A 24,287-nucleotide genomic window follows, 5' to 3' on the forward strand; every position below is an offset into this window, starting at 1 on the left:
CGGTGGAGGGGGGGGGTACAAGGAGAATGGGGGGGAGCAGGGCCGGGGCGGTGGAGGGGGGGTACAAGGAGAATGGGGGGGAGCAGGGCCGGGGCGGTGGAGGGGGGTACAAGGAGGATGGGGGGAGCAGTGACGGAGGGGTGAGCTGCGGGGGGAACACGAGAGATGGGGGCGGGGAGCAGGGCCGGGGGGAGGCAAGCCAGGCCGGGGGGCACAGGAAGAGGGCGGGGAGCAGGGCCGGGGGGCACGGGGAGCACCATGCCGGCTCTGACCTTCTCCCACCCTTGCAGGATGCAGAGGTGGCCGGTGCTGCTCTTCCTGGCCTGGGCCTGTTTCCTCTTCTTCTCCGGCATCGGTCTCTTCACCAGCGGCTTCCTGCTCATGAGGATCGAGCTCACCAACCGCAGCTCCTGCTCGGACCCGCTGGCCGCCCCGGCCTGGGCCGGGCAGGGGGTCGCGCCCGGCGCCTGCTGGATGCCCCAGCGTGTCCCCAAGGCCGTGCTGCTCATCATAGATGCCCTGACCTTCGAGTTCGCCCGCTTCGATCCAGCTAAGGCGCAGCCCCGGCCCTACGAGAACAAGCTGGGCTTCCTGCACCAGCTGGCCGGCTCCCAGCCCCGCCACGCCCGGCTCTACCGCTTCCGAGCCGACCCGCCCACCACCACCATGCAGCGCATCAAGGGCATCACCACTGGCTCCCTGCCCACCTTCATCGACGTGGGCAGCAACTTCGCCTCCTATGCCATCGAGGAGGACAATCTGCTCGGCCAGCTGGTGCAGAACGGTGCGTGGGCCCGGCTCACCCGGGGGTTTGCTGGCCACCTGTGGTGGGAGGGGAGGGGCCAGCTGGAGGAGGGAGCTGTGTCGGTCTGACCCACTGGTGGTAGTGTGTAAACCCGAGTCCCTGCCCACTCCGCAGAGCGCGTGAGGCTCGGACAGCTCCAGCGAGGGACCCTTGGTGCTGGAGCTGGAGCGCTTCGACGCTCCTGGTCCGAGCGCTGCATGGACTGGGAGCAGAGAGAGGTTGGGAGCTGCTCTCGGGGGGATGCAGGTTTGGAGCCAGGGCAGTCAGCCTGATTCCGAGACAGGTGGAGCTTTGCATCTGGACAAGGCTGTTGGGAGAGCATCCCAGCCAGCTGGAGTGTCGTGGGCGGCAGCTCCGTCTGTGGCTCCATCTCAGGACACATCAGGTGTGTTGTTAGAACCAGCCAGGCTGACAGCTTCTCCGAGAGGCAGCAAAGAACAGGATCCAGACCTTCTGTCCCTTCTCTTGCCTGCATGGGGAATGGACCTTTAGCAGGGCTAGAAGAAAACTGTCACTCAAAGTACAGAATGTACTGTTAAGTGCTAGAAAAAGTGCTACAGTCTTAAATGGAAAAGGTTTTTATTGAGGATTTCCACATACAATGTGGATCCTTCACAACCCCAATTAATTATATATAAGAGCATCATTTGTATCTTAAGGAGACCCCTCTTTCATTATCTTCAGTTAAGGTTCGTCTCTCAGCCATGTCAGCAGATCATGTACCTGTAGTGGGAAAATCAATTTTTACTAATGATACAATTAAGAAGTTTTTAAAAGGCCTTAATAATTTGTATCCTCCAATAAGAACTCCTTTGCCCTTCTGGGATCTGAATGTAGTGCTAGCACAAATGGTGAGATGTCCTTTTGAACTTCCGGGAAGCTGTTGTTTTTTATCTATCTGTAAAAACAGTGTTTTTGATAGCAGTCACTTCTGCCAGACACAGAAGTGATTGCGTGCGTTGATGGCCGAGACACCAGTCATTGTGTTTCTTAAGATGCGTGCGAAGGACCATTATCCTTAAGTGTTCACCAGAATAGTCTCCGGTTTTCACATGAATGAATCGATCATGTTACCAGTTCTGTCCCCCAAGCCCCATACTTGTGATGGAGAAGCTAATGCCAGACGTTAGCTGCGAGGAGAGTATTAGCGTTTTATTCAGACAGGACTAGAATTTCAGCAGTCTTCAAGGCTGTTTAGAGCTTATGGACCAAAAACCAAGGGAAAAGCTGTTTCTGTGCCGTCTCTCTGTAGCTGGCTCGGGTATTTGTGGAGCTTGTACACGGAGGGGATTATCCATTCCTCACGGCATCAGAACTCATCCGCTAGATCAAAGGGAGCGTGCCTGGCTGCCTGTAGACCTGTTCCTCTGGGGCAGATTTGCAGAGCAGCACCCTAGCGTTCTGCTCACACTTCCACTAAAGTTCTGTAGATTTGGAACATTTGGCAGGCAGTCCTGCACTCCTTGTAGGACTAGGCCCCACTCTCCTGGGGCAGGCTACTGCTTATGGGTCTAGCCCGGGAGTGGGAATGGGCAGAGGACACTGGAAGGAAGAAATGAAGGTTACACCCTTTTACCGAGGTTCTTCGAGATGGACTCTGCATGTTCACACTCCTGTCCTGCCCCACCGTTCCCCGCTCCCTTGGGCTTACGTGGGATGGAACGGAGGCAGGAGTTAAACTCTTGCCCTAGATGGTCCGGTGAGCGTCCCGTGTGCGTGACTAGGCCGAGTCCATCTCGAAGAACCTCGGTGACAGGGGCGTAACCGTCATTGTTCAGTTGTGTGAAACGGGAAGGCTGTCCCTGGTGCAGCCGCTACAGAGAAGACGGCTCTTACACCCGTATTGGGGAGACAGTGTGAGGATGCGGCGACGCCGCTGCTGCATGTGTGGGGAGGGGGAGGTCCGTGAGATGATCATGCTCTTGAAGGCATGGTGCTGCAGCTGGAGAATCACTGCTGTAGCATCTAACGCAAGAGCCTGGCCATCAGGACGTGTTGGGTCGGTTTGACGCACTGCCATATCTGGCCCACTCACTCTGTGACCAGTAAGGGAGGCAGTAAGGGCCACCGGGCTTGGTGGATTTCTGATGGGAATGGGGCTGAGATCTCCCTAACTCACTTCATACGGGCCTCTGAACAGCCAGCAGGGGATGCTAACTTTTGTTCACTGAGCCTGGGGGGTGGGGGAGTGGGGCTGGCGCTTGGTATCCCATTGCAGATCTGGCCAGACTCCTCAAGCAGCGTGGGTAAGGCTGGGACCCTGTGCTAACTCCCGTCCTGCTTTCCCAGGGAGGAGAGTGGTCTTCATGGGGGATGACACCTGGGATGGGCTCTTTCCCCAGAAGTTCTTCCGCTCGTATTTCTTCCCGTCATTTAACGTGAAGGATCTTCACACGGTGGACGATGGGATCCTGCAGCATCTCTACCCGACTGGTGAGCTACCATTGCCTGGGGGCTGGGACCCCGTCCTCTCTGCAGCTGCATTGCGCTGGGAGCCCAGCCGAGGTTGGGGGGTAGAACTGAAGGGTCTCTGCTGCCCAGCTGAGTGCCCTAGGGTGGAGCCCAGCCGAGGACTGTTCTGCGTCCCAGCCGGGTCAGGAACTCCGGGTCTGCACCTGATCACAGCTGCAGCCCACGTAGCCTGCAATGCTCTGCCTGGCTTCAGCAGCCCAGCTAGGCAGCTTTTCAGTCCCCAGACTCTCTAAATGCCCCTCCTCCAATCCAGAGGGAGTTAAGCATGCTGGGCCTTGCAGTCCACAGCCTAGAACGGCCTGGTCTGCCCTGGGAATGCCACACGGGAGTGCGGGGACAGCGCAGGCAGTGAACGTTGTACCGGGCATTTAACCTTGAAGGGACCTTATGAAGCTGGTGCCTGCCTGGCTGTCATTGAAACGCTCAGACAGGCACATGATGTTCAGGAATGGTCTGGGCACGCTGGGAGATGGGGCTTGCTCGAGACCTGGGTTTTGTGTGTGTTTAGCTGGACTTTGTCCAAGGCCCAGGACTGGGGGAAAGGTGCCTTTTACAGTCTATTTATAGACCTAAAGAAATGATTGTGGAGATGGGCTGTCATTGAGAAAACCAGAAATCTGCCCTGCAGGTAGGGGGAAGCCACCTTGTGGGAGAGTTTTTGTCCCTTAAATTAAAATGCATCTCTTCCTATCTGTAGATGAGAGACAGAACAGTCTGCAGTGAAGTATGTGTACAGGAGGAGACAGCCTAGGGGCTGCTCTTACTGCAGTAACCTCCCCAGTGTCTAGGCCCTTTGTGAACACAGAGGAGAATGGAATCCCTGCCCTGTAGAGCTAGCAATATAAAAGAAGCAGCAGGCAGAATGACACGCATTCAAGATAAAACATCAGTGTACCTATGGCTGAGGGCTGTAAGTTTGGCGAGCTGAGTTCTTCTTGGAAGTGCCTTCATCGTGGTGTGCCTCGGTTTCCCCAGCTGTACAATGGGGTGATAGTACCTACCTCAGTGGGGCTGTGAGGCTCATCTGCACCACACAAGGATTTTGAGGGTGGGGCTCTGCCAAGTGAGCAGTCCAGGTTTGTGTCTTCATACTGCATCCTTGCTTCTTCATCTTAATGAGGGTGTGGGGGGATGGAATATGACAGAGCTCTGTAAAATGACTGGTGTAGAGAAAGTGAATAGGGAAGTGTTATTTACCCCTTCACATAACACAAGAACTAGAAGGTCACCCAATGAAATTAACAGGTTTAGCAGGTTTAAAACAAATATAAGGAATTCCTTCTTCACACAGCATACAGTCAACCTGTGGAACTCATTGCCAGGGGATGTTGTGAAGGGCAAAAGTATAGCTAGGTTAAAAAAAGACCTCGATCAGTTCCTGGAGGATAGGTCCATTAATGGCTATTAGCCAAGATGGTCAGGGATGCGACCCCATGTCCTAGGTGTCCCTAAACCTCTGACTGCCAGTTGCTGGGAGTGGATGACAAGGAATGGATCACTCAAAATTGCCCTGTTCTGTTCATTCCCTCTGAAGCACCTGGCACCAGCCACTGTCAGCAGACAGGATCCAGGACTAACTGGCCCATTGGTCTGCCCCAGCAGGGCCGCTATGTTCTTATACCTGTGGGGGTTCCCAGCGTAGTGGAAAGGGGCGAGCCAGGCTGAAGGAAGGGTGGCCCCAGGCTGGAGTCGCTGGCTGTCTGGCTAGCAGAAGGGGACAGCTTGTGGTCTAATGTGCCCTCTCCCTTGTTCTGCAGTGGATGGTGGTGAGTGGGACCTGCTGATTGCTCATTTCCTGGGTGTGGATCATTGTGGGCACAAGCATGGACCAGACCATCCAGAAATGGCCAAGAAACTCACCCAGATGAACGAGATGCTCAGGTGACCAGTGACTTGGGATGGGGGGTTGCCAGCTCCCTCGCCTCAGCACCTGCTTTTCTAGGGGGTGTGAGGCCCCTGAACCCAGAGCTTCTCCTCGGTAGCCTCCCGGAGATCCACCACAGCAGCACGACGAGCCCCCGGACAGCCTTTGCAGGCGTGCTGGGCAGCAGGGGGCGCGTGTGGCTTTGAGAACACAGCAGGGAAATGAGCCTGCCCCGCCGTGGGGCCCTGAAGCTGTCCCCCACCAGGAGAGAGGGTCACCGTCGGCCACATGCTGTGACGCTGGCAGGGATTGAACCGGGTCGTGGAGAGCAGGGGCTGCCCCCAGACTTTGCCCAGAGAGGCTGTGCTGGAGCCTTGCAGAAAATATTCTAGCCCGTTGGGGCCCAGCTGAGCCTCTCTAGAATGGAGACAGTGACCCCTGGTGGTTGTGAGGCTGGGTACAGTCTGAGAAGCACTTCCGGAGCCTTGGATAGAGGACGCTAAGATGGCGCAAAGCTTGGGGTCGCGGGACAGCTGGAAGGGCTGGGGGCGAGTCACGAGCTCTGCCTGTGTGTGGTGTTAGAGCTGGAGCTGGAGCTGGCCGTGCTGTGCATACAGCCCCATGGCAGGCGAAAGGCTTTCTCAAAGCGTCCAGCCCCCTTCCAGGCATGTTGAATGAGCCAGAGGTTTGTGCCGGAGCCTGGGCCCCCCAGAGGATCAGCTTTAAGCCTGTTTCTGTGCGGAATGGCCTTCCAGGACCGAATTGTCGCTGCTGTTCACGTCGGATCTAGGCAGGAGTCTGCTCTCTCTGGGCTCTGATTAATATTTGCATTTCTAAGGAGCCCATCAGCATAGCATCTGGGCTGCCACCCTCTGTGGGGAAGCAGCCAGCTCCTAGCACAGGAACAGGCTCGTCGTGGTTTCGCAGTGGTGCCTGGTGCTGCTTTGTTGTGCTCAGAGCCTGCCCCGGGGCTGCATCCAGGCATGGGTCAATGCGGTGGGAGGTGACTGATGAGCCTTGTCTCATGGGCAGGTCGCTGGTGGATCACCTGGGGAACGACACCCTGCTGCTGGTGGCAGGGGACCATGGAATGACCGAGACTGGGGACCACGGAGGAGACAGCGAGAAGGAGGTGAACGCGGCGCTCTTCGTGTACAGTAAAACGCCTCTCTTTGGAGCTCACCTTCCCGAGGTAACGGTGAGGGATGCCAGCGGAGCCCTGGCTGGGGGCCTGAGTCCTGCTGGGCACGTACCTGGGATGGGGCCTGCAGGGGGAGTGAGCCCGGGGTCCCAGGAGCAGGGAGACGTCTGGCCAGCAGCAAGGAAATATGACCCAAACGCCTGTCTGCCCAGCCCAGGGCTTGAGTGGATTCCGGGGGCGGCTGCTCCTCTGTCTGTGCCCCCAGAGAGGGGCTCTCCCCTCCGGGAGAAAGTGAGGTGGGTGAGACTTTCTCTTCCCATCTGCCCGGGGGTTCAGGGGCCTGCCGAGATTGTCTTCCCCACGTGGATCCCTTCCTAGGTTCTTCGTCCCCTCTCTGCACCACCCAGCTGAGTGCAGAGAAGCCGAGCAGGGTCAAATTAACCACCAGCCATGCTAGGCCTGGGCCCTGCAGAAACAGCTAAGTCCTTCCCCGCAGCAGGGATCCTCCCACCTTGGCAGGGCGCTGGGGGATGTGGCCACTGAGGTTTCTAGCTTCTCCACCCCCCCTCGGAGCAGGGGGCCCAGGGGCTGCCCTCTGGCTCCCAAGCAGGACCACCGTCACTGCCTCCCAGCCCTGCGCTGGGGGTATGTGTGGCAGGCCCGGGGGGATGTGGATGCAGATGGGGCCTCAGAGGTGCAGGGTGGCAGGTGCCAAGTGCATCTGTGCCCTCCGGCCCCCAGGTTGGCCTAACCCTGCCCAGAAGATCAGTGCGTGCTCATCCCCTCTAGTCTATTGACCGGATGGGCTCCCTTTCCTTGTCCTCCTCCAGGAGCCGGAAACCATCCCGCAGGTGAACCTGGTGCCCACGCTGGCCCTGCTGCTGGGCGTGCCCATTCCCTACGGTAACATCGGGGAGGTGATGGCTGAGCTGTTCTCGGGGGACGGCGCCGCCACTTCGGCAGCACTCAGTCAGCTCTCGGCGTATCGCATCAATGCCAGACAGGTGGGGGCAACCGGCGCTTACCAGACCCATTCCACAGAGAGGCCCAGGATCACAGAGGCAGTGCCAGGACTGGTCCCCAGGAGGCCTAGCTCCCGGTCCTCTTGTCACCCTCTAGCCACACCTCTCGCTCTCCTCGAGAAGGTGGCCTTTTATAATCCTCCTCAGCCAGCTGGAGGGAATCCTGCCAGAGCTGATCTTCCTTGTTTGGGGTCAGACATTGTTTGCTAATGCAGGAGTGTTGCTGGGCCTGACTCAGCCACCCCATCCTCCTGGTCTCACTGCCAGCCCTACATGCCCCCCTCCTGCTCACAGTCACATACAACCGCCTGTTACCCTCGGGGAAGCATTGCTGTACTTTCAGCCTGTCCTACTGCAGTGTGATGGGGCGAGACAGTGTCAGCAGCCAGACTCTGGGATCTGCTGGCAGCATTACGTGGAACGACACAGATTAGGGAAGACTTCAGCGAGCCTAGATCCTAACAGAGCTGCCCGAGAAGATCACTGGTGTTAATTGTTAATGGGGCCGTCGATTAATCGCAGGTTTAATTGGACTGTTAAACAATAGAATACCAATTGACACACATTACATATTTTGGATGTTTTTCTACATTTTCAAATATACTGATTTCAATGACAACACAGAATACAAAGTGTACAGTGCTCACTTTATATTATTATTTTTGATTACAAATATTTGCACTGTAAAAAGAACTAGTGTTTTTCAGTTCACCTCATTACTAGTACTATAGTGCAGTCTCTTGAACATGAAAGTGCAACTTACAAATGTAGATTTTGTTTTGTTTTGTTACATAACTGCACTCAAAAACAAAACAATTTAAAACTTTAGAGCCTACAAGTCCACTCAGTCCTACTTCTTGTTCAGCCAATTACTAAGACAAACAAGTTTGTTTACATTTACGGGAGACAATGCTGCCTGCTTCTTGTTTACAATGTCACCAGAAAGTGAGAACAGGCATTTTCATGGCACGTTTGTAGCCGGCATTGCAAGTTATTTACATGCCAGATATGCTAAACATTTGTATGCCCCTTCATGCTTCGGCCACCATTCCAGAGGACATGCTTCCATGCTGATGCTCGTTTAAAAAAAAATGTGTTAATTAAATTTGTGACTGAACTCCTTAGGAGAGAATTGTATGTTCCCTGCTCTGTTTTACCCGCATTCTGCCATATATTTCATGTCATGGCAGTCTCGGATGACGACCCAGCCACATGTTCGATTTAAGACCACTTTCCCTGCAGATTTGACAAAACGCAAAGAAGGTACCAATGTGAGATTTCTAAAGATAGCTACAGCACTTGACCCAAGGTTTAAGAATCTGAAGTGCCTTAAAAAATCTGAGAGGGACGAGGTGTGGAGCATGCTTTCAGAAGTCTTAAAAGAGCAACACTCTGATGCGGAAACTACAGAACCTGAACCACCAGAAAAGAAAATCAACCTCCTGCTGGTGGCATCTGACTCAGATGATGAAAGTGAATGTGCATCGGTCCACACTGCTCTTGATTGTTATCAAGCAGAACCCGTCATCAGCATGGACGCATGTCCCCTGGAATAGGGGTTGAAGCATGAAGGGACATATGAATCTTTACTGCATCTGGTACGTAAATATATTGCGATGCCGGCTACAACAGTGCCATGCGAACGCCTGTTCTCACTTTCAGATGACATTGTGGACAAGAAGCGGGCAACGTTATTTCCCATAAATGTAAATAAACTTGTTTGTCTGAGTGATTAGCTGAAGAAGAAGTAGCACTGAGTGGACTTGTAGGCTCTAAAGTTTTACATTGTTTTGGTTTTGAATGCAGTTATTTTTTGTACATAATTCTACATTTGTAAGTTCAACTTTCATGATAAATTGTTTGACAGCCCTAATTGTTAATAAAGCTTGGAATAATGGGGGACTTCCAGAAGACTGGAAGAGCGCTCCTGTTGTGCCAGTATCCAAAAAAGGCAAAAGAGGTGACTCAGGGAACAAATAGCCAGTTAGCCTGACACCAATCCTGTGCCAGTAATGGAATAGCTGATACAGGATTCAACTGATAGATTTGCAGCAGTGATTTTCAACCTTTTTTCATTTGCAGACCTCTAAAAAATTACAAATGGAGGTGCGGACCCCTTTGGAAATCATAGACATAGTCTGTGGACCCCCAGGGGTCGGCGAACCCCTGGTTGAAAACCACTGATTTAAAGGATCAGAATATAGGAAACATTAGTCAGCATGGTTTTATGGAAAACCAGTCATGTCAAACAAACCTGATTTCATTGTTTGATGAGATTACAAGTTTGGTTGATAAAGGTAACTGCGTGGGTGTAATAGACTGAGACACTTGTAAGGGTTTTGACTTTAAACCCATATGATCTGATTTTTTTAAAAACGCTAGCATGATACAATATCAATAAAGCCCACGTTAAATGGAGTAAGAACCAGCTAACTGACATCTCAAAAACTAGTTGTCAGTGGGGAATTATCCTTGAAGGGCGGGTGTTTCTAGTGGGGTTTCGCAGGGATCAGTTCTAGGTCCAGTGTTTTTCAACGTCTTCGTCAATGATCAGGAAGTGAATATAAAATCCCTGCTGATTAAAACGTGTGGGTGACACAGATGGCCAGAGAGGAAAGTAATGAGGACAGGGCAAACTGGAGAACTGCATGTGCTCGGTCCATTCAAACAAAATGCCTTTTCATACAGCCGAATGCAACATTGTACATTGAAATGAAGAGTGAGAAGTGAGTTCATTACAGTGTGTCAGTACCTGCATGGGGGAGAATCCCAGGTACTAAATGGCTCTTAAATCTAGCAGGGCAAGGCAGAGCGAGAACTAGTGGCTGGAAGGCGAAGCCAGACAAATTCAGGTTCAAAATGAGGCACATTAGAGGCTGATTAGAGGCCTGCCTGGAAGATGCTTTAGTCAAACACAAGTCACTGGGCTCAGTGCTGGGGTAATGGTGAAATTCTCTGGCCTGGGTTACACGGGAGGTCAGATGAGATGATCCAATGGTCCCTTCTCTCCACAGTCTCCCTGAATCTCCGACTGTGGCTTATGCAGCCCGTGTGTGTGCTGGCCGCAGCCGGCGCTGGCCTGGGCAGAAGAGGGCAGGGCTGCTGCGGGTGGCTTTCCATTGGCAGGTGTTTGGGGACGCTCTGCACCAGCCCCTGTCTGAGGGAGGGGGGAGGCAGCAGTGAGCGTTTCCATTGTAACCCTGGCCCTTCTCTGCAGGTGGACCGTTTCCTGCACTCCTACTCGCTGGCTGCCCAGGACCTGCCGGCCGAGCGGCTCTGGCACCTGCGGGAGCTTTTCTCTGCCGCGATGGAGGAGCACGACCGGCTGCTGGCCCAAGTGCGGGAGGGGCTTCCTGCATCGCCCGAGCTGGAGGCCAGGCTGGGGCGACTGGTTGGCCGCTTCCAGCGTTACCTGCGGGAGGCCCGGGCCGTGTGCATGGAGTCCTGGGCCCGCTTCCACCCCCTGCGCATGGTGGCTGGCTGTGCGCTCATCGCCGCCTCCTGCCTGCTCTGCTGTGTCGCCTCGGAGCTGGCGGCAGCCCTGGACTTCTCCTACCAAAGCCGCCTCCTGTACCCGCTTCTCTGGGGCCTGGCGGTGGCGGCTGTGCTGGGGATGGGCCACCTGCTCACCAGGGAGGGTCTGGACCTCATTCTAGTGTTGTCGTGGTCGGCTGCCGCCTCCCAGCTGGCCTTCTTCTGGCACTCGTGGGGTCGCCGGTCCCGTCGAGCCCATTTGGCTGGTGTCCAGCCGCTGGTGGCCACCGCGGGCCTGTGGCAGAGATTGCGAGCATGGCAGGGGCTGGTCCTCCCCATGGGCATCCTCTTCATCCGGTGCTGCGCCATGTTCTCGGACAGCTTCGTGGTGGCCGAGGCCCGGGTGGCCCCATTCCTGCTCGCGTCCCTGGCCATCCTGCTGGTGGGGAAGCTGCACTGGCACGGCCGGCTGACCGCTCCGGAAGCCCCCAAGCAACCCCCGGGGTCTGCCTTTTACCAGAAGGAGAGCTGGCAGCTTCTGTGCCTCCTGGCTGTGCTCCTGGCCTGCCTGCGCCTCTCGGGCCTTTTCCACCAGTGCCGCGAGGAGATCCCGCACTGCCAGCCCTCGTCCTTCCTGGCCCCCCTCGCCAGCCTGCAGAGCACTCAGGCCAAAAACCTCTTCTACCTCCTGTGCGTGGCCTCGCTGGCCGGGCTGGTCTACGCCGTGCGGCGCTGGCTGCGGCACTACGGGAACCTGAACAGCACCAGCCCCCTGGTGCTCTTCGTGCGCTGGGCCTTCCCGTTGGCGGCCGTCTGGATCGCTTGCTACTGGGCCGTCACCTCGGGGGCGGAGGACACGCTGGGCAAGCTGCAGGAGCTGGTGCAGGTGGCGCTGGTGGGCTTCCCACGGGCCGTCTACGGCCTGGCATCCCTGGGGCTCCTGCTGGCGCTGTGGACGCCCGTGACGGTGTTCGTGAAGGACAGCCGGGAGTCAGTGGGGCCCATTGTGACCCCTTATCAGGGGGCCCCCAGCTCCCAAGCCGACCTCCAGCACGTCATCCCACAGATCTACAGGAGGATGCAGGAGTCTCTGAAGAGCCAGCTAGACAGGGGTCACCGGAGGGCCACGGTGGCAGCCTACGGGCTGGGGAGCGTGTACTCAGCCACCCTGGTCATAGTTCTCACGCTGCTGGGCTTCCTCCTGCTGATCCTGCACAGCGAGAGGATGAGCCTTGCCTTCCTGCTCCTCTTCCTGGAGGCCTTTGTGCTGCTGCGGATCCACGCCTGTGTCGTGAGCCTCGCCGGGGACGCCGGTGAGCTGGGGGCGGCCAGGGGGGGTTCTCTCTTGCTTGGGGGGTCCCAGACTCTCCTACACGCTGGTCCCAGGCCCCGCTGCCCATCTTGGAGCCTGGGATGCACCGAGCCCTGTCTCGTGGCTGCAAGAGTCGCCGCAGGCCCAGACAGCGCGGGGGCTGGGCTCCAAGGGACCCCGCTCTGTGGGGCTGGTTACTGGGTGCCTGTGTTGTCAGTGGCTCTGGCTGACCGCAGGGTGTGAGCAAGGGGAGAGGGAGAGAAGGCCTGAGGCTGGGGGATAGGGCCCCTTGTGGGGTGGTGGGGTCCCTGCTGTTAGGGGGGAGGGTTGCTCACGCTCCATACCTGGGCTAACTTCCCAGCGGGAGGGAGTTGAAGGGCCGCACAGTTCCCCGCACCCTTCTGGCGAGAAGACCCCCCCAGCCTGGTGCTTTGCCCAGGAGGGCACCTACCATCCTTAACCCGGGTGAAGAAGGCCCAGGTGCCCAGTGCCGGAGCCTGGTTCATCCCTCCCCTTCTCAGGGGCGAGGGCAGGGAAAGGAGCCAGGCAGCAGGGAAAGGGCTAACGCTGGCCTTGTCTGAGCTGTGGGTCAGACCATCTCCAGAGGCCTGCCCGTGATGCTGGTCTCTCTGTCCCTCTCAGAGCCCTTCGTGGTCCCCTGGTATGCGGTCACCGCCTGGGTTTTTGCTGCCACCCAGTTCTTCTATTCCACGGGCCACCAGCCCATCTTCCCAGCCATCCACTGGAACGCAGCCTTCGTGGGCTTCCAGGAGGGCCACAGCACCCACCTGCTGCCCGCTGTCCTGGTGGGGGCCAACACGTTCGCCTCCCACATCCTCTTTGCAGGTAAGTGAATTTCCTCTGGAGCCCGGCTGCTTTCACAGGCCGCCCGGCTCGCCACTGAGGGAGCAGCCAGCTCCCTGTGGTTCTCCAGCAGGTGGTCTGCAGACCCGCTAGTGAGCCACAGCCATACTGCTCTCATGTGACTGATGAGCAGAATGAAGCGGTCATCCGAGGGGTTAACAGTCACTGCTGGGCCCTGTGCAGGAGAGCAATCCCCAGCCCACCCCGTAGCTGTGTGTGTGTCCCCCACGGGCGCCGGGACGCCTGGTAACTTCTGTGCCTTTGTCCTTGAGGTAGTTGGCTGCCCTCTGCTCCTGCTCTGGCCCTTCGTCTGTGAGGCGCCCAACTCCCAGAGGAGGAAGCTGAAGAAGGAACTGCGGGAGGAGCTGCAGGAGCAGGAGGAGGAGCCCATGATGGAGATGAGGCTGCGGGAGTCTCCGGAGAGGTTCTCAGCGGCTCTGCTGCAGCTGGGGCTCAAATACCTCTTTGTGCTTGGCGTGCAGGTAGGGGCGGGGCCCAGCGTTGACATGTGACCGTGTGGACACCGAAGGGTTAATACCGAGGCCCGCAGTGTGGGGTGGGAATGGGACTGTTCCCTGAGCTCGGGGAGCACCGGCCCCTGACAAGGAGACCTCAGCCAGGGCAAAGAGTGACAGTGGGTGGAGGCGGAGTGGCAGTTCACTGCGGTGCCGCTGGCTCCTGGCGTGCGACCTGCCGGACAAACCCGCCTGCCCTTCTCAGCCACGCGCCTCGGCTCCTGCTGATCGAAGCGTGATTCTGTTCTGACGTCGTGGGGCTGCTGCCGCGCCTGGCCCGTGCCGGGGAATCCCTGGAAGACGGACGCGCCTCGCTTGGCAGCCAGCCTGGAAATCTGGCTGTGGACGTGCTCGGCTTCCAAGTAAAAAACAGGGTTTTTCTCCCTGCCGGCGCCACAGTCGCAGCGTGGGCTCTTTCCCTCTCCCGCGTGGCCTGTAGCGAAAGGTTCTGCGGGGCAGGGTTTGCCCTTGATACCACCTGTGCAGCCCGAGTGCCACTGATTGGAACGGAGTCAGTGCTGATGACACTGACGCACAGGAGGGAAGGGACTCCAGCTCCCGCTCCCAGGGCTGGGCTACTCTGCAGGGCTCACTGGAGGGAAAAGCAGTAAAGACATTTCTGTCCCTACAGGCAGCGGCTCAGACTCGGGTGCACATGGGGCAGATTCGCTGAGTGAGGGGGGCTGTACTGACAGGCGCTTTGAGGGGCTGTTACGTTAATAGACATCGGGACGCTGAGTCCAGGTTGCCCTCAGTCCTCTCCTACCCGGTGCTGAAAAGGTCTTGGGACTCCTGCCGATCTCCGCAAGTGGGAGCACTGCAATGACTGGGCCCAGTGGCATGAGTTCAGGGTGGATTGTCAGCCAGACCCCCTGGCTTAGCTTGGGCCCATCCAGTCTCACCCTTTCGGGGTAATGAGTCGGAGATGGGGCAAGTTCCCCGGGTCAGCCCGAGGATTTCCTTGTGGCTGCTGGGTTCCTTGGAGCTAATGAGCACAAATGGGGTTTCCCTCTAGTCCCCTCGCACCAACTCCCATGGTTTATTGGCCTTCTGCCAGGGGTAAGTGTTGGCTGCATCTTCACTGGAACGTGACGCTGGTCTCTGCTGCACCTCTGCCCCTTCGGGCTGTGAGTCCGGGGGTGCCCCCGTAACAGCTCTGCCAGGCGGGGGGGGATTCGGGAGCAGGGTGGTGGTAGCTGCTGCTGCTTCTAGCCGTACACCCAACTACATGGGGTTGGCTCTTCGAGACCGTCTCCATTCCAGCGCCTTGAAGCTGTGTCTCGCTAACTCCTTTTCTGTGATACCCCAAAGGATGTTTTGGGTCTTGCAGCCTTTCTCTTACCCTCCACTCCCAACTTTAACACCTTGTTTCCTGTATATTCTTCTGATCTGCTTTTCCCGTGTCCAAACCGTCTGCGCCTGGGCTCCCTCAGCTTTTCTGACCTTGGTCCCACCTTCCCACTTCCCCAAACGAGTTCGTTCCGAGCGCCGGCCATTCTTGTGGCCCCAAGCAGCCATCGTAACGTTCTCATTTCCACTGTCGTCAAGATCTGCTGCTGTCTCTGCCTCAGTGCCCAGCATGCGGGGCTGTACAGAAGTGAATTGTACGTAATTACCGTCTGGTAGCTCTTACTTGTCAGGCTGACCGCGTTCTCCTATCACAGATCACTCCGCTCCATTTACTCCACGTCCTTCCTGTTCTGCTTATAACTTCATTGTTTCCTGGACTGTCAAACTAGCTACTTGACCTTCATCATCTGCTAAAAGCAGGCACCAGGGTGCCACTCTGCATGTTGTGTGTAAGTGCCTTGAGCATCAGTGTGAACGAGAAGGGGCTTAGTGCCGAGCCGTGGTGTGCTCTGACTTGCTAGACACGGCTCAGGTTCTCCGCCTGGCCTTCTGGCAGTGGTAACAGCGCGCTTGCCTACGTCCCGGACGAGGATGACACAGTGTCGGTCTTCGTTCTCCACCCCCATGTGACTTCTCTCAAGCCTTCCCAAGATCCATGAACACTATGTGCAGGGTTTTCCTCTTTCCTCTGTGCCTTTGCGCAAGCGCTCTTAATGCAAAGATCGCACAAACCCAAACTCACTGTCACTGATGGTAGCTTCTTAAAAACATGTTTTCTAAGTGCCAGCCCTGCAAATTCCCCCTGGATTGGAGGGGTCCAGCTGGGCTCTCTCCATCTCTTGCATCATCCCCAGCCATAAAGGTTTTGCAGGCAGGTTCCAGTGGAGTTGCCCAGGGATAATGGAGCACCCAGTTTGGCCCTGCATACGCCTGGGACCTAGCTAACAGTTCTGTTGGTGTGTGAGCTGGAGCGACTCCAGCTCCCTGTTCTGTAGCTTGGCTGGCCCTGCAGAGCTGGTGGGAGCAGGTGTGACTGACCACACCCCCCACCCCACCCCCGGCGAAGGGGCTGTATGCTGGGAAGGGGCTGCCTGTACCTTGTCCCTTTGCCCTGTGAAGACAGGGGCACATCTGATGTCAGTTGAGTGCAGCCTGTGGTGTCCTGGCAAGTTGTAGATCTCCCGCTGTGAGACTCCTTCCCTGCTTGGTTATAGTTCTTCTCTTTGTGTGTGGCTTATAATCCTAGCCACTCCCCACAGCCCGGGGGCCTGGTGTCTGTCCCCAGGGGAGACTGGTCTGGCTCTCCCATCTCCCTCATTGAAATCCATGCGTTGGGGAGACACTACATGTCCCCAGTGGCTGCAGCCCCTTCGGAGGTATGTGCACAGAGTGTGTGCCCCATAAGGCGGGAGAGGAGGGAAGGGAGTCCCTTTTGGGGTGTTAATTAACTTGCTTTCCCATGATGCTCGCTGCACCTGGCCCAGTGACCTGCCTGGCTTAATACCCTTTGCCATGGACTGGGTGAGGCTTCTAAGGGTGATGTGTGACTCTGCCTTCTCCCTGTTCTTCCCCACAGCTCCTGGCCTGCGTCTGGGCAGCCATGATCCTCAGGAGGCATCTCATGGTCTGGAAGGTGTTTGCCCCAAAGTAAGTCCCAGGAGCTCCCCTCTGTCCTGGGGTCTGCCTCTTGTTCCTGGCAGCTTGACTCCTAGTCATAGATTCCAAGGCCAGAAGGGTCCACTGTGATCGTGTGGCCTAGAAGGGGGTGCTGCAGGTCAGGATTTGGGGGCATGGAAGAGCTGTGGAGTTGGCGACGCTCATACAGCGAGATAAAGGGCGATTAATCACTGGAGCAGATCGGCAGGGCAGTGGGGCTCCTCCCTCGCTTGGAGCCTGTAAGTCCAGGCTGACTGTTGTTCTGAAAGACACAAGCTGTTGGGCTGGAGTCAGGACCCAGTGGGATACCCTGGCCCGTGTGGGCAGGAGGCCCGAGATCTGGCTTTGGGATCTGTGACCCCTCAGCCCCTCACTGTCAGGAGAGTCAGATTCAAAATAGAAACCAGAGCGGTCTACGCCGGGGACATGGGGCAGGGGAGGTGACGGTTGCGGGGAGGACCCTGGTCCCTGGCAGGGACGTTGGCTGCAATGCATGCAGTCTGTCTGTCCTGCCTGCAGGTTCCTCTTTGAGGCTCTGGGCTTCATGGTGAGCAGCATCTGCCTCCTGCTGGGGATTTTCCTGGTGATGCGTGTGGACTGCGCGGTCAGCGCCTGGTTCGAGCAGCTCCAGCCCAGATAGCATCTGAGCAGCCGAGATGCAGGGAACCCGAGGCGGAGCATCGTCCCCTGAGGTGACGGCTGGGGCCCTGCTTCGCAAGGCCAGGCGGGACCTGGGAGCCGCCACCATGGACAGTAACTGGGGATTATCCCCGTCTCCCTGCTGGGCGCGACAGAGCGGGGCCGGCTGGTCTCTGGCCTCACTCACTGTGTCACTGAACTCTGGGCTCAACTTCATTGCCTCCCGCCAGGTGGGTTTGGAGCCCAAGCCAGGCACGTTCGGCCGCAGCGAAGGATCTGTTGGGGGAGGGGACGAAAGCACAAAGCCTCAAGTGCCCTCCTGTAGCTGGATCTTACTGGCATTTCCCTGACATCTCTCCTCGCTGGGCAGAACGCACCGCTGGCCACTGCAGGGCTGTGTGCTGCCTTGGTGTTTGCTACCTCGCCTGGGGCAGAGACGGGGCCTCGTCGACTGAGGAGCTCCTGGGGTGTGTGGGCACCAGAGGAGTGACCTCCCTGTTCTCTGCCCGTGCAGCAGCCTCCTCCCGGTCCCTGGCTCCCAAAGAGGGGAGTCTGGGCAGCGCACGTCCCTGGGATCGGGCAGCAGCAGCTTCTCAGAGATTGCTCCACCCGTGCTGAAGGAGGAATTGTCTGCTGCTGTGTGATGGGGACGCCCCCTGCCTCACTGATTCTGGTCTTCCTCAGGGTTGTGCATGTGAGTGCCGCACCCCGCTGAAGTGTGTGTGTGACTCTGTGAGAGTGTGTGTGTGTGAGAGAGAGAGAGCGACTGGCCAGAGAAGCCTGCAGGGCATGGTGCTTTCAGATGGTACCTGGGGCTGGGTTAGCAACAGTCTGTACAAAGTCTGTTTGAAACTGCTGGGGAGGGAGACAGCAAGGAGGGAGGGAGCTGTACCAAGGAATAAAATCCTCTCTGAGCCAGGGCTTCAGCCTTTTCTGGTATCCAAACAGAGGCCTCAGCTGTAGCAGTCAGGGCCCCCCCGTCTCCTGTTCTGGTGCATGCCCTTGAATCTGCTGTGGAGCTGTGGCTGCTCCCAACCGCAAGCTTGTGATGACGAGTGACCCAAGCAGTGTGGCTGGTTAGTGAGCACAGCTGAATGGCAGCCAGGTAGTGAAAGGGCCTAGTATCAAGGCTCCTTGTTAAAGGAGGAAGGGAGAGCCAAGAACTGCAGGCCGAGCCACTGGCGTGGGCTCATTGGTGGCTGGAGACCAGGGTTCGAAAGCTTTTGGGAGCAGATAACGCCCCGGCAGGATTGATAGCTTAGTGCCTGCAGAAATGCCGGGGCACCACCTGGAGTTGAGGTTGGGCCACATCTCACAAGCTCGGCAGGGTGGGGCCTGGCTGCGTGGCTGGAAGATCTGTAAGAAAACCCTAAGTGCTGCAGGTGGTGGTGATTCAGAGCACGGTGCTTTTTGCAGTACGGACCTGGGTGCTCCAGCCCGGGGTGTTGTGCTGCTCTGGGTGACCTCTCAAAGGAGCTGTCCCAACCTCATTCCTACTATTTATGATCATGAGATTGTATCCCTTCTTCGCAGGGGTTAACCATGGGGCCTGGCTAAATTCCAGTGACGGTCCCATTCTGCCTCCCTAAAGTCCCTCTGTAGTTAGGGTCTTCTTCCCTTCCTGCCCTAAGCCATTGTGGTATTACTTGGTGCTATTAAACCCTGCTGTCTCCCCGGGGTGGGTGAAGCGATCTGTGCTGGGTACGGCAGCTCTCGAGGGCAAAAGGAGTTAAGAGGTGTTTGCCGGGGTCATTGACTTGATTGCTTTTTGAGCCCCGTCTCTTTCTGGCTTTGAATCAGAGCTGTACGTGTCTGACTTCAATTCACTGTGCTATGGCTAGGGTAGTTCTGGGCCCTGCCTCTGGGTCCTTTTGTGGCCCCCAAAGTTATCCTGCCTGGCTGAACTGCTACTGTTAGCCCCAAAGCGCCCAGCTGGTCTGAAGGGGGCATGTCTTGTGGGTGGGTTTGGCTAGTCGCTGTAATTCTGTGGGCCCCGTGTTTGCCCTCCCTGGGATAGTAGCTGAGCGGGTTGGTTAGACGGGGTCACCTGCTATATAATGGTTCTCTGCTGTAGCTGCTAGTGCAGACCCTGTTGAGTCCTGCTGGCCAGGTCGCAGGGCTTGCCCATGGGCACGGGACCGGAATGGGTGCAGGTGGCATTCGAACTCCAGGCAACTCGCATTGCTGAAGCCAGGGAGTGACCCCCACCGTATCACCTGTGTTTACCTGAGGCCCAGCCGTGCAGCCTAGTCCGTAGCCGCTGGTCTGAACGGCCTTGCAGTACAACTCTCTGTGGTCTTTAAAGCTGTATTACTGTCCCACAACATCCCTGTCGCGACCCAGGAGTCTGGGCTTTGCTTTCCCCTTCTCCCAAATGTCAGCCGAGCTCCCTTTCTTCAGGAGCTTTCACTGCACTGCTCAGCACTTCGGTGCATGTCACTGGAGATCTCTGTGCGCTTAGCAGCTAACGGCCTCCAGCCTTCCCTCTCCGCCCAGTCAGCTCTGGATTAGCCCCGTTTTATAGATGAGGCCCCTGAGGCGCTTGTGGCTGTGGTGTGCCCATGGTCACGTAAGCAGGAAAACAGCCCAGGAGTCCTGGCTCCATGAAAAGCACAAAACTCTGCCCCCCCCCCCCCTTTAACTCATGCTGTGTCCCCTGCCAGCTCAGGGTGGGGCTGAAACTGATTTTGAATTTTTTATCTTTAAAATGTTTAAGTCCCATTGTTCTTGTAGCTACAGGGTGGCCTAGTGAATTTGGGCACAGGCGTGGGAGCTGGGACTCCTGATTTCTGATCCCAGATCTGCCACAGACTGAGAGACCTTGGGCAAATCACTCTGCTTCAGTCTCCCAATCAATGAAATAGAAATAATCTAATTCCATCGAGACCCTGCCCTGGGCTGTCAGGGTGCACGTCTTCACCGGAGTAAGGCTCATGGAATAGTTATATCACGGGAGTGCCAAGGAGCCCTGGGTAGGATTCGGGACCTGTTGTCCTGGTCGCTGTACCGAGGGAGACCAGGCTGCTGCCCCGAGGAACTGAGTCCAAGCAGACAGATGACCCAGCGGGGGCTATCGACACGCTTGCCATTTTGTATGTGTCTAGTTCTGTAGTCGTTTTTTCCAGCTGCCCCTGAACCTAGCCGCTTAGCTGCCATTCCGGTTAATGTACCAGAGACACCGGAGAGCCCCGGGGTTACACTGCGGGGCAATGAGTTAATATTTGTCCAGTGCTTGGAGACCTTGGAAGCGTGCCGTGCTGGTTGTTCTAGTGGATGGAAACGGGCGGTGCTTGTTAATTGAACACTCTGACCTGCAGCACTGAGGCTCCTGCTCGCTGGGCCCAGCCAGGGTGTGCGGGTTCTAGGGGAGTTAGGGGTGTATTCGGTCTCTGAATTCAAGGGGTGCTATTGAGGAAGAAAATCCTGCCATCTGTTTCCTCTCTCAGCCTGTCAGCACAGCATCTAGGCACTGTTACAATGTCAGCATCCCAGTGAGCCCTGGCCAGAGCCTGGCACACATTCTCCCCACTCCCTTCCATCCCAGCGGGGGTGCACTCCATTCAGAGGGGAGATTTGCATTGTTCCCGAAGCAGGGCCAGCCTGGAGCTCCCCTTGATGCCCCTCAACGGGGATTTCAGTAGGTTGGGACATGGGGCAGGAGGGTCATCCATCATCTGCTCCTCAAACTTGTCCCTCCGCACTGTCTACTGGGGCACTGTGCAGAGACACTATCCATGGGATGCAGGCCTAGCCTCTCATGGGCCCTGTAGATCAGGGCCAGTACCTAGAAATGGATCTGGCGATGCCTGTCTGTCTGTGCAGGTAAAACTCCATTCCGGCCGTGCACACCCCACCCAAGGGTTGAACAAGTGCAGTGTGTGCAGAGCTTTGGCATGGGAGAGCCATAGACACATTTGTGTGATTAGGTCTAATTTCTAAAGCCTGGGTGGGAAGAGGTGGGAGCTGGTCACAGACTGCGTTCTCAAGGCCTTGGTCCTGTCTGGTTTATTCCACAGCTTCACATATGTCAGCACCGGTCTACAATTAAGCCTGTTTCCTTTTGCTCCCATTCATCCTATTTTGGTTTATCCTCCCTTGAAATGTTTTAAACCATTTGCCTCCCTTAGGGGTGCCAACACCCTCTCAGTGGGTCGCTGGGCATTGCATCCCCATTGCCCCCTGGGGAGGTTGTGTGGTCCAGCAGACAGCACACAGGGCTGGGATTCAGGAGACCTGGCTCTGCCATTGACTGGCCATGTGGCTTTGGGCAAGTTGCTTCACCTTGCTGTGCCTCAGGGACCCCGTCTGGAAAATGGGGGAAACAGCCATTTATGTAAAGCACCTTGAGCGCTCGGGAGCAAAGTGCTCTAAAGATGCTGGGCACTACCGGGCATCTCTGTGGAGCTGATTGTCGCTTTTCTTTCCGCTGGAGCAACTCAGCCGACGAGGTGGAAGTGGCTCTGGAGTCTCTGCCAGTGAGTAGAGATTTATAACAGAGACAGGAGGGGGCAACTTGGCAGCAGTCGCTCATCTGAAAACATCACCTCTGAACCACTCCAGTCATGAGACAGAGCTGGCGAGTGCTCCGAACAGAGGAGTGGGAAGACTGTGTTCTCTTTTCACGTCTGCAACTGACCTGCTGTGATCTTGGGCAAATTGTTTCACTTCTTGTGTCGGTTTGCCTAAAATTGGGATAATACTGACCTACCTTAGCAGGGGTATTGCGAGGCTGAGTGGTCTGTAAAATGCAGTGAGATCCTCATTGAAGGAGCTAGAAACTAATTAACGGTTTTGTTTAATTATATAATTACTAGGTGGTGGGGAAGATTTGCTTTGTGAGTTTGGATGTTGCTTCTCCTAACTAAATCCAAGTAGGGTAACTCGTGAGTGGTCTCTGAGCCCAGCTCCAGTCCCATATCTAGGCTATTATCTGTTAACCTCCCTTTAGGGAAAATGGAAGGTGAAAGATTGAACTCGAGAATGTTAGCAGGTGGCCCCTGCCGTTGGTCTGGTTCTGTGCTGCGGCAAAACTGATCCTTGCAAATAAAGTGTGAGATCCAAAATGGAGGTGAGCCTGGGCCACTTTGTACTTGGGTGGGGCGGGGAAGGGAGGCAGCAAGCTGGCAGCGGACGGGGTGTAACCCATGCAGAAGATATAATAGGCATCACAGAAACCTGGTGGACTGAGAGCAATCAATGGGACACAATCATTCCGGGGTACAAAATATATCGGAAGGACAGAACAGGCCGTGCAGGGGGAGGAGTGGCACTATATGTTAAAGAAAGTGTAGATTCAAATGAAGTAAAAATCTTAAGCGAATCCACAGGTTCCATAGAGTCTCTATGGATAGAAATTTCATGCTCTAGTAAAAATATAACATTAGGGATCTATTATCGACCACCTGACCAGGATGGTGATAGTGATGATGAAATGCTAAGGGAAATTAGAGAGGCTATCAAAATTAAGAACTCAATAATAGTGGGGGATTTCAATTATCCCCATATTGACTGGGAACATTTCACTTCAGGACGAAATGCAGAGATAAAATTTCTCGATACTTTAAATGACTGCTTCATGGAGCAGCTGGTACGGGAACCCACAAGGGGAGAGGCGACTCTAGATTTAATCCTGAGTGGAGTGCAGGAGCTGGTCCAAGAGGTAACTATAGCGGGACCGCTTGGAAATAGTGACCATAATACAATAGCATTCAACATCCCTGTGGTGGGAAGAACACCTCAACTGCCCAACACTGTGGCCTTTAATTTCAAAAGGGGGAACTATACAAAAATGAGGGGGTTAGTTAGACAAAAGTTAAAAGGTACAGTGACTAAAGTGAAATCCCTGCAAGTTGCGTGGGCCCTTTTTAAAGACACCATAATAGAGGCTCAACTTCAATGTATACCCCAAATTAAGAAAAACAGTAAAAGAACTAAAAAAGAGCCACCGTGGCTTAACAACCATGTAAAAGAAGCAGCGAGAGATAAAAAGACTTCCTTTAAAAAGTGGAAGTCAAATCCTAGTGAGGCAAATAGAAAGGAGCACAAACACTGCCAACTTAAGTGCAAGAGTGTAATAAGAAAAGCCAAAGAGGAGTTTGAAGAACGGCTAGCCAAAAACTCCAAAGGTAATAACAAAATGTTTTTTAAGTACATCAGAAGCAGGAAGCCTGCTAAACAACCAGTGGGGCCCCTTGACGATGAAAATACAAAAGGAGCGCTTAAAGATGATAAAGTCATTGCGGAGAAACTAAATGGATTCTTTGCTTCAGTCTTCACGGCTGAGGATGTTAGGGAGATTCCCAAACCTGAGCTGGCTTTTGTAGGTGACAAATCTGAGGAACTGTCACAGATTGAAGTATCACTAGAGGAGGTTTTGGAATTAATTGATAAACTCAACATTAACAAGTCACCGGGACCAGATGGCATTCACCCAAGAGTTCTGAAAGAACTCAAATGTGAAGTTGCGGAACTATTAACTAAGGTTTGTAACCTGTCCTTTAAATCGGCTTCGGTACCCAATGACTGGATGTTAGCTAATGTAACGCCAATATTTAAAAAGGACTCTAGGGGTGATCCCGGCAATTACAGACCGGTAAGTCTAACGTCGGTACCGGGCAAATTAGTTGAAACAATAGTAAAGAACAAAATTGTCAGACACATAGAAAAACATAAACTCTTGAGCAATAGTCAACATGGTTTCTGTAAAGGGAAATTGTGTCTTACTAATCTATTAGAGTTCTTTGAAGGGGTCAACAAACATGTGGACAAGGGGGATCCGGTGGACATAGTGTACTTAGATTTCCAGAAAGCCTTTGACAAGGTCCCTCACCAAAGGCTCTTACGTAAATTAAGCTGTCATGGGATAAAAGGGAAGGTCCTTTCATGGATTGAGAACTGGTTAAAGGACAGGGAACAAAGGGTAGGAATTAATGGTAAATTCTCAGAATGGAGAGGGGTAACTAGTGGTGTTCCCCAAGGGTCAGTCCTAGGACCAATCCTATTCAATTTATTCATAAATGATCTGGAGAAAGGGGTAAACAGTGAGGTGGCAAAATTTGCAGATGATACTAAACTACTCAAGATAGTTAAGACCAAAGCAGATTGTGAAGAACTTCAAAAAGATCTCACAAAACTAAGTGATTGGGCAGCAAAATGGCAAATGAAATTTAATGT

At 55.1% G+C, this 24,287-nt stretch overlaps 1 protein-coding gene across 1 annotated transcript; it reads left to right on the forward strand.

The window, feature by feature from the left end:
• Nucleotides 1-258: 258 nt before the first annotated feature.
• PIGO (phosphatidylinositol glycan anchor biosynthesis class O) lies at nt 259-17,115 on the forward strand. The gene is made up of 10 exons (XM_065406829.1): nt 259-784; nt 3,095-3,238; nt 5,035-5,158; nt 6,174-6,333; nt 7,113-7,286; nt 10,522-12,091; nt 12,733-12,936; nt 13,231-13,436; nt 16,396-16,466; nt 16,995-17,115. The coding sequence occupies exons 1-10, from the start codon at nt 259-261 to the stop codon at nt 17,113-17,115; spliced, it is 3,300 nt and encodes a 1,099-aa protein (XP_065262901.1).
• Nucleotides 17,116-24,287: the final 7,172 nt, after the last annotated feature.

This window comes from Emys orbicularis, chromosome 6 (assembly GCF_028017835.1).
Source record: "Emys orbicularis isolate rEmyOrb1 chromosome 6, rEmyOrb1.hap1, whole genome shotgun sequence".
NCBI classification, from domain to species: Eukaryota; Metazoa; Chordata; order Testudines; family Emydidae; genus Emys; species Emys orbicularis.